Source organism: Castanea sativa, chromosome 12 (genome assembly GCF_040712315.1).
Source record: "Castanea sativa cultivar Marrone di Chiusa Pesio chromosome 12, ASM4071231v1".
NCBI lineage: Eukaryota > Viridiplantae > Streptophyta > Magnoliopsida > Fagales > Fagaceae > Castanea > Castanea sativa.
Genome location: NC_134024.1, coordinates 29,458,673 through 29,478,935, shown reverse-complemented (window position 1 = coordinate 29,478,935; position 20,263 = coordinate 29,458,673). Strand labels below are relative to the sequence as shown.

The 20,263-nt window shown below is 36.4% G+C and overlaps 1 protein-coding gene across 1 annotated transcript; it reads left to right on the top strand.

Moving 5' to 3' along the window:
* The first annotated feature begins 2,273 nt into the window (after positions 1–2,273).
* On the top strand, positions 2,274–19,926 carry LOC142618861 (SWI/SNF complex subunit SWI3C). The gene is made up of 9 exons (XM_075791895.1): positions 2,274–2,476; positions 2,591–3,106; positions 3,743–4,278; positions 10,602–10,959; positions 11,050–11,123; positions 13,129–13,268; positions 13,678–13,751; positions 13,857–14,038; positions 19,182–19,926. The coding sequence occupies exons 1-9, from the start codon at positions 2,449–2,451 to the stop codon at positions 19,641–19,643; spliced, it is 2,370 nt and encodes a 789-aa protein (XP_075648010.1). The 5' UTR covers positions 2,274–2,448; the 3' UTR covers positions 19,644–19,926.
* Positions 19,927–20,263: the final 337 nt, after the last annotated feature.

Genomic DNA, 20,263 nt, shown 5'->3' with positions numbered 1-20,263 from the left:
GCTATCTTTTTTCCCTACTTATGATCTGATTTTGGGATGGTTGGTGGTCATTTGTGCTTGCATTTGGGGGTGCCTAGTGGTTGCTTGCATCTTCAAGTGTCTGTCATATCAAACACTTGAAAATGTTTTACAGTAAAAATTTTGACATGTAAAATTTTATACTTGAAAATGTTTTACTTCAAAATAAATGGTGTTAATTTCAACAACATCCCTACATTAACCAATAAATTATAAATCACATGATTGAATAGTCCTTGACAGATATAATACCGTCTTATTCTATTAATCAATACAATAATTTGTTTAATTTCAATTAAGAAATACACTGGGGCATCTAGGTTTTGCCAAATATATATTTTTTTGTTGAATAAGGCTTTATTTTTGTCATTGTAAAATGTTTTTTGAAAAAAGTTTTCAATATGTTTGGGTATTTGTTTCTTTATACAATTTTGGTCAGTCTTGAAATATTTTATTTTGATTAAAACACACACACATACACACAAACTTGTAAAAAAAAAATTACAAATTTTTGTCCAAAAAACATTGTTGAAATCATGCGATATGCCCCCTCCCCCACTCTTCTTTATTTTTCATAGAAGGCAAGCATTGGTTGTCGGCTAGGGTCACAATTGAAGTGAAGGCAAGGAGTGGTCGTCATTGATCTACCGCCTAAAGGAGCTATGTAGTAATGATACCTTTGTATATAAGGATTACCTTTTTTTTTTTGGGTGAACTTCAAAAGTAATTTAAGTTTGGATTTGAGAAATTCTGCTTAATTGATGGTTGTGTTTTTGATTACTTGATCTTGTTTTTAAATTTTGTTGTGTTTTCTGAATGATTTCTGGTTATTGAGAAATTTGGGTTTGGGCTTCCACTTGTGTTTTTGTATAAGAAGGATTTTTCATATTATTTTATCTTACATAGCACCAAACACTGAAATAATTTTCAGAGCATTTCCAGAAGCGTAAACAAACATTGAAAAAGAAAATATTTTCCCTGCAAAAGTTTTAAGCTGAATTTTTTTATGTTAAAAAATATTTTACACTAAAACATACAAAGTCTTAAGTTTTGACATTTTTAATTAAGCCAAAACATACTAAAAAAAGGAAGCAAAAACATAGGTAATTTGATGATTTGGTCATATTAATTAGGATAGAATACTAGAACCACCCTTGATTTTGGAGGTTTGGGCTAACACCTAGGACTTTCAGGACTCTAAAAAAAATATCCAGTTTGCTCCCTAAGTGCAAACCACACTTACATCATTTGAAAGTTCCATACTTGTCCAAGTCCTTTACTTTTTGCAATAGCTTTTCTTGATTGTAGAGGTAACCAATTGTATATAAATACCAATGTCACAACCATAGTTATCAAAATCTGGATCTAGATCCTACGATTTTACGATCCCACATGTCTAAAACAATTCTAATCTTTCAAGGATTTTTGCGATCGTTCAGAATCGGTAAGATTGTACGATTCTACCGATCCTAAACAATCTTGGTTTCTTGTAATCTTTTTTAACTTGACAGAAGGCTCTGTTGGACCTAAATGAAGGAAAAAAAAAAAAAAATCCTAATAGACCAAGTTTTTCTCCTCTAATACAAAGAGAGTGTCAGTTGGACTTAAAATAAAAAATATTCCAATAAAGTGTCACATTTTGAGGTTTTTGTCCTCTTTAAATGATGCTTACAAATGGATGTAGTGATGTATGGTAATTATATCAATAAATGTATAATTTATGTGATTATCTAACAAACCAATGCATATTTTTTGTTTTTTTCTCAAATAATTTAGAATCTTACAATCTACGATTCCACTTACCTTTCACGATCTTACTTAAGATCTCGATTTTAACAACCTACTCACAAGTATTACCAAATTATAAAAAAAAAACAACAACTGAAATTGTAATTTGAACAATTTGTGTGTAACAAGTATTACCAAATACATTTCATAAAAAGTTTTCTAAAATATATTTCTTAAAAAAAAAAAGTATTACCAAATACAAAATTAGAGATGGAGAAATATATATATAAGTTTGTGATTAGGGAACAAATTTGAATCTAATAATAACGCCACGCGCAATGACCACGCGACAGTACCACACAACAACACACATTTTCCCCCAAAATCAAATCATGTACCAATAGGAAGTGAAAGAGACTGGGTCCTCTCCTCGCACGTTCGATTCCTACTCCATTCCATTAATTACCATAATCAAAACCCAATTACCCAAATACCAAAATATTGTGCTTCTCACCACCAGAGCAACCCCAAAGACAGAGAGCCAAAGCAGCTCAAAGCATCACTCTCACACACACGCACACGCACACATACATACAGCACTCTCTCTCTCTCTCTCTCTATCCCTACTTTCTCTCGTACCGTTAGTACCAAAATCAAACACCTTAACCCAAAAATCCCTCTCTTTCTCAAACCCCTTCTACAATGCCAGCTTCCCCTTCCTTCCCTTCAGGTCCATTAACCTAAACTCTCTCTCTCTCTCTCTCTCTCTCTTTCTTATCACTTATTTATACTACTTTTTGAATTTCACTTTTGACTATTTTATTTTTTTGGGTGTTTTCCTCAGAGACCCGCACGAAATGGAAGAAGCGAAAGAGAGAGCCCCAAATCAACCGGAGGCAGAAGCACGACGAAGAAGACGAAGACGAAGAAGACAACCACGACGATGACCTAGACCCCCAAAACGACTCTGAGGACCCTCAATCCGATGTCGTTCCGCTTGATCCCAACAGCCTTAACGAGAGCGAGGTTTTGTCCGACACCGGCGTTCGAATCTCCAACTTCCCTCCCGTCGTCAGGCACGCCGTCAATCGCCCTCACTCCTCCGTGCTGACTATTGCGGCCTTAGAGCGTGCCAATGAGAGTGGAGACGGCAAGGGCCAGAATTCGATGGTCTTCGAGAATGTTTCGTATGGTCAGCTCCAGGCGCTTTCTGCCGTGCCTGCCGATAGTCCCGTCTTCGATCAGGACCGGATGGATGGCGCTGCCGCTGCCTATGTGATCTCGCCACCGCAGATTATGGAAGGCCGCGGCGTTGTCAAGCGCTATGGGACTAGGGTTCATGTGGTGCCTATGCATTCAGGTACATTACATAAGTATAGAGCTTTATGATAAATGTATCTACAGGTTGCTTAGTTTTCAAGAAAATTGATTACTCTATTAGCTCTAGAAAATGCACTCGAATGCAAATTTGCTTTACAATTAGGGTGAGCTGAATTGCTAATGTGAGTGTTTTGTAAGATTCTACTTCTGATATTAGCAAGTGTTCAGAGTGGAAGTTTATTTTGCTGTGGCTTTTATCCATTCCAGCTACGGTTGCCTTGGTTGAGAGGAGTGGCTAGAGTCTAACTGCTTTCAATTTAGTAAACTACTCTTGGGTTATAATGAAATCTTGACACAAGACCAGTTGTCATATTGTCCATAAATGATCCATCATTTGGAAGACCAACAAAGTATAGTTTTGTTTGTTTGTTTGTTTGTTTGCGCTTCTTTACCTCTTTCGTCCTTCTCCTCCTTCTTTTTATGAGTTTATTTTAAAAAGCCCTTTTTTGGGGTGGTGGGTTTTTCAATGAATCGATCTAGTTTTTACTTGTACTCTTGTGTCAATATATGTATATAAATTTATAGATGTTGGACCTTAAAAAAAGTATGCATATTTGTAACTGTTTACTTATGTAGTAATCTTTATTTGTTCTTGTTGGGATTCTCCTACGTGCAGATTGGTTTTCACCGGCTACAGTGCATCGACTGGAGAGGCAAGTGGTGCCACATTTCTTCTCTGGGAAATCACCAGACCACACACCAGAGAAATACATGGAATGCAGGAACTACATTGTTGCCAAATACATGGAAAATCCAGAGAAGAGGCTCATGGTCTCTGATTGCCAAGGATTGGTAGTTGGTGTTGATAATGAAGATTTAAATCGAATTGTTCGGTTTCTTGATCATTGGGGAATTATCAATTATTGTGCTGCAGCACCAAGTCGTGAGCCTTGGAATGGTGGGTCCTACTTAAGGGAGGATCCAAATGGTGAGATCCATGTGCCGTCAGCTGCTTTAAAGTCCATTGATAGTTTAATCAAATTTGACAAGCCCAAATGTCGGCTCAAAGCAGCTGATGTTTATTCGTCATTGTCATCTCATGATGCTGATGCCTCTAATCTGGACAACAGAATCCGAGAGCGTCTGTCTGAAAATCATTGCAATTATTGTTCTCGGTCTCTTCCCACTGTGTACTATCAGTCACAAAAGGAGGTAGATTACATTACATTTGCTATCAGAATCTTTTTATTATTTTATTTTCTCTATCGTTTCATCATTATTGAGTTTTTTCCATCCATGCACTTTGTTTTCTCAATTGTATGTCTACTTAGAAGAATGGAAGGAAGTGCGTTAAGTTTCTTGAATTGCAACATGTGACCTTACATTTTACTGCCATACATAAACTTAAAAAAAAAAAATTATGCTTCTGTCTAATATTATGCAACATAAATTCTACAATTAATTTATTTTTTGCAAAGGACCTCTTTCTGGTTGAGATTTATATAAATATATGGTCTGTGGCATGTGGTTTGTCAGCTTAATGCTACATCTAATCTTGGGGATTTATCTAGATATTGTTGAATGGTTGTTTGAATGTTAAAAACTTTAGGGGGTGTTTGGTAGAGTAGTTTGAGATGAGATTTTTTTAGTTTTTTGAAATTTGTGTGCGTGAAAAAGTGTGTGGAAATGAGTGTAAAGTTGTTTAAAATGTAAAAATGTGAGTTTGAACTTGGTAAACAAACAGACCCTTAGTTTTTGGGAACTCTCTTTATTGGAAAATCTTCTTGCCCTGAAGCCTCAATTCGTTGATTTGATAGCCATTCCCTCTTAGAACCTCATCCCCATCGTGGGGAATACTTATTAACTTGCAATTAGTAGGTGTTTAAAACACCACAGGTCTATTATAGAGGGAATTACACACTAACTATGGCGTGGATACGAAATTGGACCTATTAATGCTAGGTGATTTTATTGGACCTGATTGATTGTGATTGATGTTAATTGATGCTATTAGAGGCATTTGATTTGGTTTTTATTTCCATATCTTATGTAGTCTCATTTTGAGTTTATTTTCTTTCCATGTTGGATGTAATTTGGAGAGCCTATTAAGAGTCCTTTGGACTGACTATTGTAGACAGTTGATCATGGATGAATGAAGTTTGAGTTGGAAGTTTTCTTCCAGTGATTTGGTACTGATTCCAAGAAAGTCTATATGTTAATTAATGGGTTCCTGTCATTCTCCCATGGTTGGTACTAATTCCAAGCAACCCTAGTTGCTAATTCTTAGGTTTACTCTTTCTTTTCTATTCTAATTATTTTTTCAAATTTTGCAAACAGTAAGTGTTGATTCATAGGTTTTATCCATTTTTTACAATCACAGTCTTGTTTTTGAGTTCATTGTCTTGTATCAGTTTTGGTGTCAAAGCAAACCTAGATCCAATCAACAATAACCAGTCCCTAAATGACAAAGCCAAAACCTCCTCACATTGTCACCCTTCAATCAACCAACACCCAAAACAAAGGCCCAAATCACACAGAATCCCCACCTCTCCATCATCCATATTCATTCCACCTGACCCATTCAATTGAACCACCGCGAGCCCAACTGTGAATGTCCCATCAGATTCTAGCCTTCTACCTAAACCCATCACCTTCTCTAGTTGCCCAAAACCCCACGTAACTGCCACAACTGTGAAACCAACCACCTAACATTAAAACTACACCATTTTAAGTCACTCCCACTGTTGTCAACATGAAAACCTTTGGCCCACCATCTAGATAGTTCGTGTGAGCACCAAATTAGGTTGTCTGTGTGCTAGTAATGGATTTAGAGTTAGAAGATTTATGGATCTAGGGTTTAGAATGAGAGGAAGAAAAGAGAGAAGAGAAAGGGAGAAAATAATATACAAAGGTCGAGGGCCTTGAAGCTTAGTGGCAATTGCCCCCTCCCCCATTTTTTTAACTATTGAATTATGTGAAAATAAAAAAGGTAGGGGTTGGGCGGACTTTAGCAAAAATATTTGCTTTGAGGTAGGGGTGGGAGATAGAGTTAAGTTTTGAACAGATCAATGGTGTGGGGACTCTCCTCTTCAATTGACCTTTCCGAGGGTGTATGGGATTGCTTCCTATAAAGAGGCATCGGTGGCCTCTTCTCTTGAGTGGTTGGGAATAGAGCATCGGAGAAGCTGGAATGTTCATTTTATTCGGAGACCTAATGATTGGGAAATGGGTGTGGTGGATGGTTTTCTTCGTACCTTGGGTTCAAATCTACCTCCCATTGAGGATGGAGATCGTATGAGGTGGAAGTTGACAAAGAATGGGGATTTTGATATCCGATCGTTTTACAATAAGTTGAGAAGTCCCTTGCCCATTATTTTCCCTTGGAAATGTGTTTGGAAGGTTAAGGTTCCTTGGCGTGTTTCCTCTTTGTGTGGATTGCGGTATGGGATATGATCCTTACAGGTGACAATTTGAGAGGTAGAGGGTTGGATTTTGTTGACTGGTGCATCATGTGTCACTGCAATGGGGAGACGGTGGATCATTTGTTTCTTCTTTGTGGCAAGGCGTATCGGTTGTGGAGTTTGGTATTCAGATCTTTTGGGATCTCTTGGGTCTTGCCAAGATCGGTTGCAGATACTCTTTTTGGGTGGTGGAATTGGCCTGGAAAACATTTGTCTAGTATCTGGAATTTGGCTCCATTGTGCTTAATGTGGTGCCTTTGGAGGGAGCGAAACAGGAGGACTTTTGAGGACATGGATAGCTCGGATAACCAGCTATTGGCTTCTTTTAGTGGTTCTATGTTTGATTGGTCTAGGGCTTGGGGATTCACCTCTAGTGATTCTCTCCCTATGTTCCTTAGCTCGCTCCTGTATAATTAGTATCTTTTCTTTTCTTTTTTCCTTCTTCTCTATCTTTTCCCTTTGTAATTTTCTTTCTGCCCTATGTTTTTTTATGCATAAGGTAGTGTTCTTGAATATATATCATTATTACTTATCAAAAAAAAAAAAGGGCCTACATGCCGCAATGCTCAAATAAGTTAAAAAATTTATTAATCAACTCAATCTTCCTTTGAGTATATTGAGCACAATAATAAATAAGGACTCTTTCTTGTACTAGTATTATTAGGTTTTTCTAGTAGTCTAAAAACCTGATAGATACTAACTTGGAATTATAAAAAAAAAGGCAAGATATCTTGAGTCTCCCATAAAATTCTAGACTCAACTAAATTACCAAAATACCCTTAATTCTCAGGAATTGAAAAAATTATAGTTTTGCCTCTTAATTCTTGTTATATTATTCTATATGAAATTGGTGATGGGTCAAGTGTGAAGTTTTGGCAAGACTGGTGGTGTGGGGAGACACCTCTTGCATTAAGTTATCCCGAATTATTTAGAATCTACCGAGATAAGGAGGCAAGTATGGTTGAGCATATGAAGTTCACTAATGGAGTCCTTCATTGGGATGCAAGTTTTTATAGGACTACCCATGATTGGGAATTGGAGGCTTTGTTGGATTTCATGGCGACCATTTATGGCTCTTCTATAAGGGGGATTGGGGAGGATAAAATGTACTGGAAACCAGATAAAAATAAGGGGTTTATGGTTAGTGCTTATTACCATATTTTAGTTGGCTGTGATCTTCTTTTCCCTTGGAAGAGCATATGGAAGCAAGAGATCTCTTCTTGGGTGGCTTTCTTTATATGCACCGCTGCTTAAGGGGAATGTTTGACGGTTGATAATTTAAGAAAAACAAGGGTTTGGGTTATGGATTGGTGTTATATGAGCAAGTGTAATGGAGAGTCGGTTGACCGTCTTTTCCTTCATTGTCCGGTTGTTATGGAACTTGGTCTATGGTTTTGGGTCTGTTTGGAGTAAGTTGGGTTATGCCAAAGTCTGCTGTGGGGCTCCTAGTTTGCTGGCAAGGTCAGTTTGGCCATCATCGAAATGGACATATTTGGCTAATTCTTCCCCATTGTTTAATGCGGTGTCTTTGGAGGGAAAGAAATAGCAGGTGTTTTGAAGAGAATGAGAGATCTTTGCCAAACCTCAAGTTATTTTTCTTTAGAACCTTATTGGATTGGTTGTCAACTTTGCGAAACCAATCATTTTCTTTTTTTGATTTGTGTAATATTTGTATTTGATTTGTTGACCCTTGTACACTTCCTGTGTACTAGGGTGTCTATTTTTTGATATCAATAAATCTTATTACTTATAAAAAAACAAAAGTGAACATTACTTATTGAATAAAAACCCAATTAAATAACTGATCTAGACCTTTAAAACCATACGGCTTTACTTCAATTGGGCTTCACATGTGGACTCCATAAAATAGGTCTTGATTCTTGAATAGGAAAATTTGTGAAGTAGTAACAAATTAATCTTCCATGGCTGCATTTGATTGATTGTGATTGATTTTATTGGAGTTTTGTTTCCATAGATTATGTATCTCTTTTTAAAAAAGTTTATTTTCTTTCCATGTTGGATGTACTTGAGACAGCCTATTAAATGCCCCCCTAGACTCATTTGCTATTGTAGACAATTGATAATGGATTAATAAAATTTTGGTTGCAAGTTTTCTTCTAGTGCTTGGTGCTGATTCACAAGTTCTTATCATTCCATGCTTGGTGCTTATTCTTAAGTTATTATTTTTTTTTTCTGTTCTTTTTTTATTCTCAACTCCCTTTGAGAATTCTCTGCTGCATCAAACTACGTTTTATCAAAAGTTAGATATTTAATATTATATTAGTTTCTTTCATCCCTAGAAAAAAATTATATGCACTGAATATTGATGTGATGTATTTTATGATAGTTTTTCTAATGCAATTAGTTGGCAATCATGTTCCTTGTTAGGGCTTGCTACTGAGTGCTAGTTCAAATGGTACTTCCTCCATTGATAATATTGGGTTCAAGATCACTGGGTGCATATATAACTTACCAATAAAAAAGGGCTCCTTGTTAGGACTCATACTTAGTTTTTTGGTGGCTTGGTCAATTCCATTGTCTTTGTTAAGCATGAAGTTGATTATGGCTGCAGAAACTGCACAAGAGAAATACTAGGGTCCACTTGGTATTTCTTATTACTGGCTGATGGAACCTTCTCTTAATGTAATTTTTTGTCATGGTTGAAAAATAAATAAGAAAATCTTTACAGAATAAAGGCACCATAGGGAATGGTAATTTGAAACTAATGCAACTCTATCAGAAAGGAAAAACAGGGTTTGAATTACTTTCTGGGTGTGTTTTGACATTTGAGTACAACTACTATTTTAGTTTTCCCAATTATTATTCACACTATATCAAGCAGTAAAAGATAATAGTGAGATTGGATTTTAATACATTAAAGCTTCTTCACAATCAAATATTATTCCAAGAGTTAAACGTGCACAATTAATTTGTATTTCAGTACAATCAAGACTTCGAAGCTCTGTATTGTCAATTCCATCAACAATTCTCTTAGTTATTTGTATTTGTTATAAGGCCCTAGCTTGATCTGTTTTTGTGGACTTAAGGAGACATTTGTTGATGGTCCGAGGTTGATGTCAATCTAACTAATAAGTTGGACTTAAATTGCCTTGATATGTTGCCCTTCATTCTAAATGATTCTCTGTAAACTAACTTTAATTGCTTTGTGTGAAACATCAAGGCAGTAAAATGTAGAGATTAAGTACAGAACATGACATGTTTGTATTCCATATTTTTTAGAATAATATATGGACATTTTACAAATAATTTATACCAAATGTGGTATTGCCATTTTACATTTATTGACAGAATATGCACCCAATTAAAGTGTTACGTGCATATCCACATAAATACTCCTTCTTTGTTGTATTTTATTAAGATGCCAGCTGAATTTCTGTTTAGTTTTTGGCGGTATCACCATTCTTCAATCCTAGTCTTTTTTAGGCAAAAGCTCTGTATTCACCTTTTAACCTTTAGAATATATAACAACTAACTTATGCTTGCTTCTAGAGAGAGTGGTTTGACATTTTAGTTCCTGATCCTTTAATGGGGTTAGGTAATGCACAAACCAAAAGGAATCAGTTGGAAGACATCTTTTATATGTGCAATTGGTAAATAGTAAGGAATATGATCAGTTGCCTAAAAATGTACAGAAGAAAAAAGAAATTGGATAATATGCTGCTGTATGCCTAATCAAGATGTAAAAGGGTGTAACTTGGAACCAGCCTTTTGGAGGGGAGATATTAGGAAGTATCTTGTTTCCCATCATACTCATGAGGCCAGTCAGGTGTGGCTAAACCTGAAGGCATGAGGTTTAAGAAATTGGTACAATCTTTTGAATAAATAACTGCACACTTAATAAACTGGTATAAGGATGCTGATTTTGAACAAACCTTAGGTTGGCATATGCTGAACAATACAACTGTTTAGGGTGGAGAAGCTTAGCCCATGTATAGTCCCCCTACTCTAAAAAATTCTGGTTACATTTAAATCTTGATGTCAATCATTATTTTCCGTTAAACCAGTTATTAATTTGATTCTACTGCAATGGCTGATTAGCATCTCATGTGACAGATTGATACACTACTATGCTCTGATTGCTTCCATGAGGGGAGGTTTGTTACTGGCCATTCTAGCATAGATTTTATAAGGATGGATTCTACAAATGATTATGGTGATCCAGATGGGGAAAGTTGGACTGATCAGGAAACTTTACTACTACTTGAGGCAATGGAAATCTACAATGAGAATTGGAATGAAATTGCCGACCATGTTGGTACCAAGTCTAAAGCACAATGCATTCTTCACTTTCTCCGTCTACCCATGGAGAATGGCCTACTGGAAAATATTGAAGTTCCAGGCATATCATCCAGCTCGTTAAATGGAGATGACCGTGGAAGATCAAATTCAAATTATAATGGGGATTCAGCAGGTGATATTATTTATTTTAAGTGTTGACCCTTTAAGTAATGATGATTTATCTGTAACAATTTATATCTACATTTTATTTATTTATTTATAGGATCCTGCCATCAAGATGCTGATCCTGAAAGCAGACTCCCTTTTGCAAATTCTGGGAATCCAGTTATGGCCCTGGTAGGTGACTATTAGTCCATGCTTTCATAGTATTTAGAGTAACAGTACACACATGAAAGTTATGTAAATTTGATGCTGGAGTTCTGTGATCTGTTTCTTGCTAATATTGTTAGCAGAAAATTGTGTGGTTTGTTATTGACCACTTTTCCCAAAATACCAAGGAAATTGAATGGTTAACTTTCTTTGTGTGGGGCCTGTGGGCATTGCCTACTCCAGTTATTGGCTCTGTGAAGTGGAAGATCTATTATCTTTCGTAAATGTGATTACAATGTATTATACTTCATTATTTGTTGTTCTTTTTGTGTTCATGGTGCAACAAGTCCAACTAATTGAAATAGATAAGGTGCTCCAAATAGAATGTTTAATCAGTATGATGACAGTGTTCCCAACAAAAAATAAAATAAAATATGATGATAGAGTTGGGGATTATTAAAAAAGAAGAAAGAAGAGTATATTAGGTGCTTATATACACAGACTAGTGGATATGTAAACAAAATAAATGATCTCATCAGATCTGTGACACTTATTTGTTTCACATTGTAATTTTACTGTGTGGGTGGATCTGTGAGCAAATGTTGTGCAATTATTTCAAGGTTCTGAGATTTTCCTTTTTTTTTTTTTTTGTCAGTGATTCCATTTCTGGAACAGTTGAAATCCTGTCCTGTGTGAAAATTTGTGTTGTGCTTGTTTAATGCAAACAATTCAAAAACCATTTGTAAATGTAAAACAGTACCAAAAAGTTAGTAAGCTTAATAAATCTGGAAGCATGTTATAATTTCCAATGTGCATGCAATGAAGTTAAATTGTTTAATAACATTGATGGAGAATACTTGTAGTATCATGTGTTTTAACAAAAGATTTCGAACTTAAAACACACATGCAAAAAATAGGAACAATCAACTTTCTTCACCTCTTCCTGACATTTAGAAGTTCTCTTGGTCTCTCCATGGACATGGTCATATGCCGCCCTAGTTTTCAACTTGTGAGTAACTCTTGAGATTTCACTTCCCACTTTGAGTTAAACATGTGTTTGCAATAAAAGCCACATCAAATATCATTTGATTCTCATCTGAAGAAAATGATCAAGCCTCATATGTCCACCATTTCTTGTTGGCCATAGAAACCCCATTATTAATTTATCTCTATTGAAGATCATATTTATGTCTATATTATTGGATTTATCTGAATCCATGTTTTTTTTTGGTCTTCTTTTGTCCTTGGCTTCTTCCATTGAGTTGATATTGCTCATCTTTAGAGGTTTGGTCGTTGTTATTTATTTCATATGATTCTCAACGAAATCATCATATTATTGAGAGACCACTGTATCCAATGATATTTTCAACACCTTATGCAATGATGTTAACATTTTCCCTTCAAATGGTTAAATCTATCATCTTGAATATCTTCTTTGCATTCTTATAATTAAGGATTTACCACATATTTTCCCATTCACTTCTAAGAGAATTTTCATGAAATCCTCCCTTACTACTCCGGACACCTATGGTAAAAGGTAGATGTAATTTCAGCTTATTATTGACCCTTGTAGCCTTGATAAGTTTCACCTTCTTAAAAAGTCCGTTTGTAACCCCCCCCCCCCCCCAAAAAAAAACCCTGGATTTTACATTGCATCTATTGCATTAAGAACTGTATCAAGTTGGTATTCTATTCATCCTCTTCTACATACAAATTTCAAGTCTCATGTTTCTCCTACTATTCTGAAAGAAGTTCGTGTTTTATCTATCCTTTTTAGCTAGAAAGCCCTTGGAGTTTGTCTTATTCTTTTCCAACTTATCCAACCCCATAATTCATTCACCCCCCCCCCCCCAATAAGAAATCTCAATGCTAGAAAGATGTAAGAACAGGCATTAAAACATGAAAACGTATATAGTTAAGGCAGTGAATGGGTGTTTCACTAGATATCCTGAATATAAGCCTTCTTGTTTCATAGAATTTTAAGAAGAGCGATAATGTTGGAATTTCATGACAAAGATGAACTCTTTTCTAGGTTGCCTTTTTGGCCTCTGCTGTTGGACCAAGAATTGCTGCAGCCTGTGCCCATGCTTCTTTGGCAGCATTGTCTGATGAGAATGGCTTATCTGTTTCTGGAAGCATTATACAGATAGAAGGATCTGGACATGGTAATAGGTTAGTGTATTTCCTTTTTAAATTTTACAACAGAACATTGATAGTTTCCTTTAATTTTGCCACTTCCATTGTATCAAACTATGTTTCTTGTCTTTGGATTTATTCTCATGGGGTTATCAGAGGATATAAGTTTGCAGTCTTTTGTCCTAGTTTTAGGAACTGTTGAGTAGCATTTCCACTTCCTATTTTTATCCTTGAAAAATGGACTTTTCCCATATGCCATTTTGTATGCACATTATGGCTTCTACTTTATTGGCGAAGTTTTGTAAGTATGGGGGAAATTTTATTGTTATGACTTACAAGAAACCCTCTTTTAAAGCTTGTTTGTTGAAATTATTGCTTATCCGTCAATGTTAGGTTATGTGTTCTGTACACAGAATGATAAAAAATTTATTTTTCACCTATGTAGGATGAACTCAGAGAGTGTACATGGCAGAGAAGGTGTTCGTCATGGAGAAATTGCAAATTCAATCCATCAAAAAGGTAAGCCATAGTTTGCTTTCCTGTCTCCCTCCCCCCCCAACCTCCACACACACAAAATTTATCAACTAAAGTTTGTACTAAAATTTCATGTGGAAAAAACTTCAGAAGAGAATTCAGGAGTACATGGTTCATGGGGTCAAAATGAGGCAAAGATTCCATTATCTGCAGAAAAAGTTAAAGCTGCTGCTAAAGCTGGCCTTGCTGCTGCAGCAACAAAGGCAAAGCTGTTTGCAGATCATGAAGAACGGGAAATTCAGCGGCTATCTGCTAATATCATAAATCATCAGGTTTAATATTGATAGATATAATAAGTTTATGATTTTTTATTTTTGTCTTTTCTCTTTCACCGTGTTTGACTATTTTCCCCTTATATTCCTCTTTTCTCTTTTCTTTTTTTGATAGTTAATAATAATTTTATTGAAACAAGACTACTTCGTGAAAAAAGACACGAAGTAGCCTAAAGAATTATGATAAAAAAATATCTGGAAATAAATTGACTCTATGAAGGATTGAACAGAGTTACTATCTGTGAGACCAATAATAAAGATAACTAATGAAGCATGTTTGCAATTGAGTTGACATGCACTCCACATCCTCAAAGTATGTCGATTTCTTTCCCTCCAAATAGTCCACATCAAACATAAAGGAATAAGATTCCAGATATTAGGTCCCTTACTCTGCCATGCACATAATAAATCAAGAATTTTCTTGGGTAATACCCACTGAATCCCAAATGTCCTGAATGTAAAACTCAACAGCTCAAAAGCTACACTACAATGAATCAAAAGGTGGTCCACAGTCTCCCCACTACAACGGTACATACAACACCAACTCACCATAGAATAACCTCTCTTGATAAGGTTCTCACAAGTAAGAATTTTCACCAAAGCTGCTTTCCACCCAAAATAGGAAACTCTCCAAGGAGCCTTGACCCTCCATATGGCTTTGTGAGGGAAATACATAGGGATCAAGCTCTGTATGTCTCATAAAAAGATCTCATGGTTAGTTGATTTTGTAATATAACCCCTCTTATATTCCTTGTCTTCTGTTTAATAAAATGCCACTGCAGTGATTAATTGTTAGCTGTTAGTTGTTACTTGTTAGTAGATGGAGTTGGAACTCTTAGGGAAAACTTGAGGCCAGGCCCAGGGGGCAAGGCTTTTATCTGTGTTTGACTTGTGTTGGGGGCTCGACGTAGGACAAAGGGGAACAAAGTCGAATCAGATTTAGAATTCCTGTCAGATCTGTCAGTACTTGGATAGCTTGGGTTTGAGGAATTAGGGTTAGGGTTTGCTGGGAAAAAGACCGGAAAATAGTAAGGAATAATATAGGGGTTTTAATGGTAAAAGGAATACTTGGATTTGGGGATGAAATAAAAGGGAAAAAACTAAGATTTGGGTTGCTGTCTCCGTGTTATAAACAGTAACCCCTGAACAGTGTTTTCTTTTTGGGGTATTTGGGGTTAATTGATGGATGGGTGTTTACGGTTTTGAAGTTTTGGATTTTGGGTTTAAAAGATGATAAATCAATTGTGTTTGCAAGGTTTTAACTTTTAAGCTGTTGGGAATTTAAGTATGAAATTTAAGGTGGGGGAAATGGCTTTGGAGGTATGGCCATGAAACCACTCATCTGTGGCGAAGGGTCATTGCCATGAAATATGGGGAGGGAAAAGGGGGTTGGTGCACTAGAGCTTGTCGTAGGGCTCATGGTTGTGGGTTATGGCGGAGTATTAGTGAAGGGTGGGATACTTTCGCAAAGCATGTCTCTTTTGTGGTGGGGGATGGTTCTCGTATCCTTTTGTGGCATGAAAAGTGGACTGGAGATGTTCCTCTTAAATTGCTTTATCCTCAACTATTTCTATGTTCAGCCAATAAGGAGGCCTATATTTCGGATGTGTTAAGCTCTCCTATGGGTGAGAATGACAGAGTGTGGAGTTTAAGATTTTACAAGGAATTCAATGATTGGGAGTTAGCGGCTTCTTACTCCCTTCTTCATTTCATCCAAACCCGAACTCCTAGGGGTGGAGGGTGTGACAGGTTTAGCTGGGATTTTAATAGAAGTGGGAAGTTTGATACTTGGTCCTTTTATCATAAGATTCGAAGCAGCTCCTTTCACTTTTCCTTGGAAGGGCATTTGGAAAGTTAAAGTTCCTAAAATGGTGGTTTTTTTCATGTGGACAACAGCTCATGGTCAGATTCTAACCTCAAATAACCTTATGCTTCGTGGTCGTCTCTTGGCGAATCGTTGTTGCATGTACTTTTGTAATGCAGAATGTGTGGATCACCTGTTACTTTTTTGTCCAATAGCTCAGTCTTTGTGGATGTATATGCTTCGGTTGTTTGGGATTGATTGGGTCATGTCAGGTTCAGCTGTAGACTTATTATTTAGTTGGTATCATTGGCTTGGGAAGCATAATTTTGATATTTGGAATTTGGTCCCAGGCTGTTTAATGTGGACTATTTGGACTGAACGGAATCGGCGGTCTTTTGAGGATGAGGGGAAAACTGTGGTTCAGTTATTAGAGTCTTGTCAGTGGACCCTCTTTGATTGGTCTCGATGTTGGGGTTTCTCGAATTGCTCTACCCTTATGGATTTTCTTTCGTCTATTAGAATAGATTAGGGGCTGCTTATGTCTTTTTGTTTCCTTTTTCATGTGTTTACTACCGCGAACTCTTTGTATTTTTCTTGCTTTTCTCTTATTAATAATATTTTCTTCTTACTTATCAAAAAAAAGAAATTTAAGGCGGGGGATGGTTCTTCTATTAAATTTTGGCATGATCCATGGAATGAGGGACTTCCTTGGGAAAATAACTTCACAGAGCTATACAATATTTCCAGTAATAAGGAAGCTTCAGTGGCTGAGTTGCTGTCTTTTTCAGTGGAAAACTACAATTGGAATATTAGTAAGAATTGGTTGTCTCCTTAATGGAACTTATTTATTCTGGCTCTTTGAGAAGGAATGGCATGGATAAAATTTGTTGGAAACTATCTCCTTGGGGAACGTTTGATGTTCGCTATTACTATAAGGCTTTACAACCTCTAAATTCGTTTTCTCTTCCATGGAAACCTCTATGGAAACCAAATGAGCTGACAAAGGTTAGTTTCTAAGGAAAGTGGTGTGGGGAGAATTTTTGACCATTCATAATTTACGGAGGTAGAAAGTGGTTACGGTGAATTGGTGTTGTACGTGTAAGAAAAATGGGGAGACTACTGATCACCTATTCCTACATTGCCCAGGAGCCCAAGAGTTGTGGAATATGGTGTGATCACTATTTGGGGTTTATTGGGTAATGCCACGTGGTGTTGTGGATCTCTTAGCAAGTTGGTTAGGCAAGTTGAACAGACACAGAACGTGCTTTGGAGTATGATCCCTCATTGTCTTGTCTTATGTGAAAAATTGATTCCTGAGTTGAAACTTATCTTGTTACCGACCTTGTTTGACTAGGCAAATGCTTTGGGTGTTTTTACTTTTTAACTCTCTGCCTGATATGCTTGGTTTTTGTACTTTCTTTGTATTTGATTTGTTATTATTTTTTTTTTTTGTGCCTCTTAGCACACTGCCTGTGTGCTTTGCTTTTCTCTGTATTTTTCTTTAGTATTTTTCAATGAAGTTTATTAATTATATAAAAAAAAGGTACGGAAAAGTATAACAATAAACTTCTAAGCATCACACCTTGGAGAAGGTTATCTCAAACAAACCTCAAACAAAACTTCATAGTTTCTGAAAATTTAGAAACTTATTCTTCATCTCTTCTATTGAATAGAAAGCTTTACATCCATATAAATAGATAAAGTATACCTAACCTTAGTAGGGCTCCACTTTGATAACTAACCCCAAACTATATAAGTATATAACTAAACTAAGAAATAAAACCCAGCAAAGCCCCAAAATAAGACTTGGGACGGCAAATTGGGGTGAGGGGGAGGGGTTATATTAGGAGTGCCCCTGTTCCCTCTTTGGAGCGGGGAAAATATGCACAGGATGGGAGCAGGGTATGGCAGGTTGGAGGTATTTTTCTATCCCTAATGAGGTGACTTCAACTATTATTTTTTGGATAACTATTAAATAATGAGCTGCCTTCAACATTAATGAGGTAGAAAATTTAAGAGTAAGGGGACTGGCGGTCATAAGAGTGCTAACAGAGGGAGAAAACAAGTGTTTGAGAGATGTGATAAAATATTTATAAAAATAAATAAATTATAAATAGCATATGCATACAAATTATTAAATTATATATATGTGTGCGTGTGCGTGCGTGCGTGTGTTTGTGTCTATATATATATATATATAGACACACGCATTCGGGGCAGGGTGGGGTGAGCAAAACCCATCCTTGCCCTGTAGCCTCTCCAGGGCAGGGAGGGAAGCGTGGGGCAAAGCAGGGTAAGGCAAGGGAAGTTTTGCCATCCCTAAATTAGACCCAAAGGACCCATGTCTAAAAATCAGAAAATTAAAAAATTGCCACTGAAAATTTTAAAATAATATTGGTTTCTCTGCCTATATCAGGGTTTGAACTTATCTCAGTCTGGTCTATTTTCCTTACCTTTCTTTCACTTTTGATGGTTATTAATTTTCTTTTGTATTCCCCTTGGATGATTTCTTTAATTCATCTACTGTGCATTGTTTTTAACTTTAACTGGTTTTGATGGGTCGAAAAGAACCTTGGATGTGAGACCCAACAAGGGGGCATGCCTTTTAATTTATTGTCTAGCTGGGCCCCAATTTCCATCCTCAATTCATTAATTTGTAGTTTCATAGAGGATTTGGCCGACCCCAAGTAATTGGACTAGGCTATGTTGATTTGTATCTATAGGGCATTTGGATGCCATTTGACTATTATGAGTTGTGTCTTTCCTAAGATGCCAAATAAGTCCATTGTGCTTCTAATCCCATTATGTATTCTTTATGTTTTCCTCAACTTGGTTAAATGGAAACACTACTATTATTTGTGGGCATAGCCATCAGTTGTTGAATCTTGAACTTCTATATATGTTGCTCTGCAAGACGTGATAGGTTTACACGTTCCTTCAGAAAATCACGGTCACCCTCTTAATGAAACTCTCTTTTATATCACTTTGTTGGTGAAACTGCTGTTTTGGACACCTATGAGCTTACTGATTTTCGTTAGCTGTATAATGTGCTACAATCAGGCCCTAGAAAAGCTGGATTTTTTTTTTTTAGAATTAAAAGGCCTATCAGGAGATGACAATCATGATGTTGCCATTAATAAATCACCTTTTTGGTTGTATTGTGTCTCTTCACTGCCTGTTATAGTTTCCCCTAATATTTTCTTATTTACAAAATGTTGTCTGTCTTTAAGCAGTTACTTTAATTGAAGTGGAAAATTTCTTTGTGAAATATGATCCCCTCATTGAAAGAAAACTAAAACTTCCCAATACCATTTCTGTGCTATGAAATTTACTTGACAGTTGAAAAGATTGGAGCTGAAGCTGAAGCAATTTGCTGAAGTGGAAACTTTTTTGATGAAAGAATGCGAACAAGTTGAGAGGACAAGACAGAGGATTGCCGCTGAGAGGGCCCGCATGATATCAGCTCGATTTGGATCTGCTGGGGCCACTTCACCAATGATTCTACCAGGTGTTGGTCCTTCCATGGTTAACAATAATACCAGCAACAATAGGCAACAAATTATATCAGCTTCACCTTCACAGCCAAGCATTCCGGGATATACTAACAATCAACCAGTCCATCCCCACATGCCATTTATGCCGCGGCAGCAAATGTTTGGAATGGGGCCAAGGTTGCCCATGTCAGCAATACAGCAGTCACCTACTTCAAATGTCATGTTCAACTCTTCAGGGAATGTACAGCCTACTCTCAATCAACCAATGCTTCGACCTGTATCTGGTACTAGCTCTAGTTTAGGTTAGAAAAGAGAACATTATATGAGTTCTCAATTTTATGATTCAATTCCTTTTGGTGATTCATTTCTGCATTGGAAACGGAAAGGGCAGAAAAAGGTTAAATGGATCAGCCAAGAAATCTGCCTCACATTTGACTATTTTTGATTTAAACAGAAATTAGATGGGGCAGATATTGTAGGTCTTGTAATTGTATACTGTCAAAAATAGGAATTAGTTTCTCCCAAAGCAAATTATACTATGAAATTAGTGTTCGGAATAGATTTGGTTGGCTCATCCTTGAATTTAAAAAGTATATTCTTTCATGTTGTTTTGTTTAGAAATTGCACGTTATGAGAGGAAAGATGTATATGTCTCTTGCATAAAATGTAGAATGGTTATCATAACTAACAACAGAATACAATGTTTTATGAGAGGAAAGATTTATATGTCTCTTGCATAAAATGTAGAACGGTTATCATAACTAACAACTGAATGCAATGTGTTTCACACGGTCTGTGCCCATGGTGCACGCAACGCAGTGTGGGGTGGTTTTCCTTTTTTGCATGACTAACGACGTTGGTTTGGTTGTTCTAGAGGCTAATTATGAAACCGGACATGATTTTTTATTTTATTGATTGGACAAATAT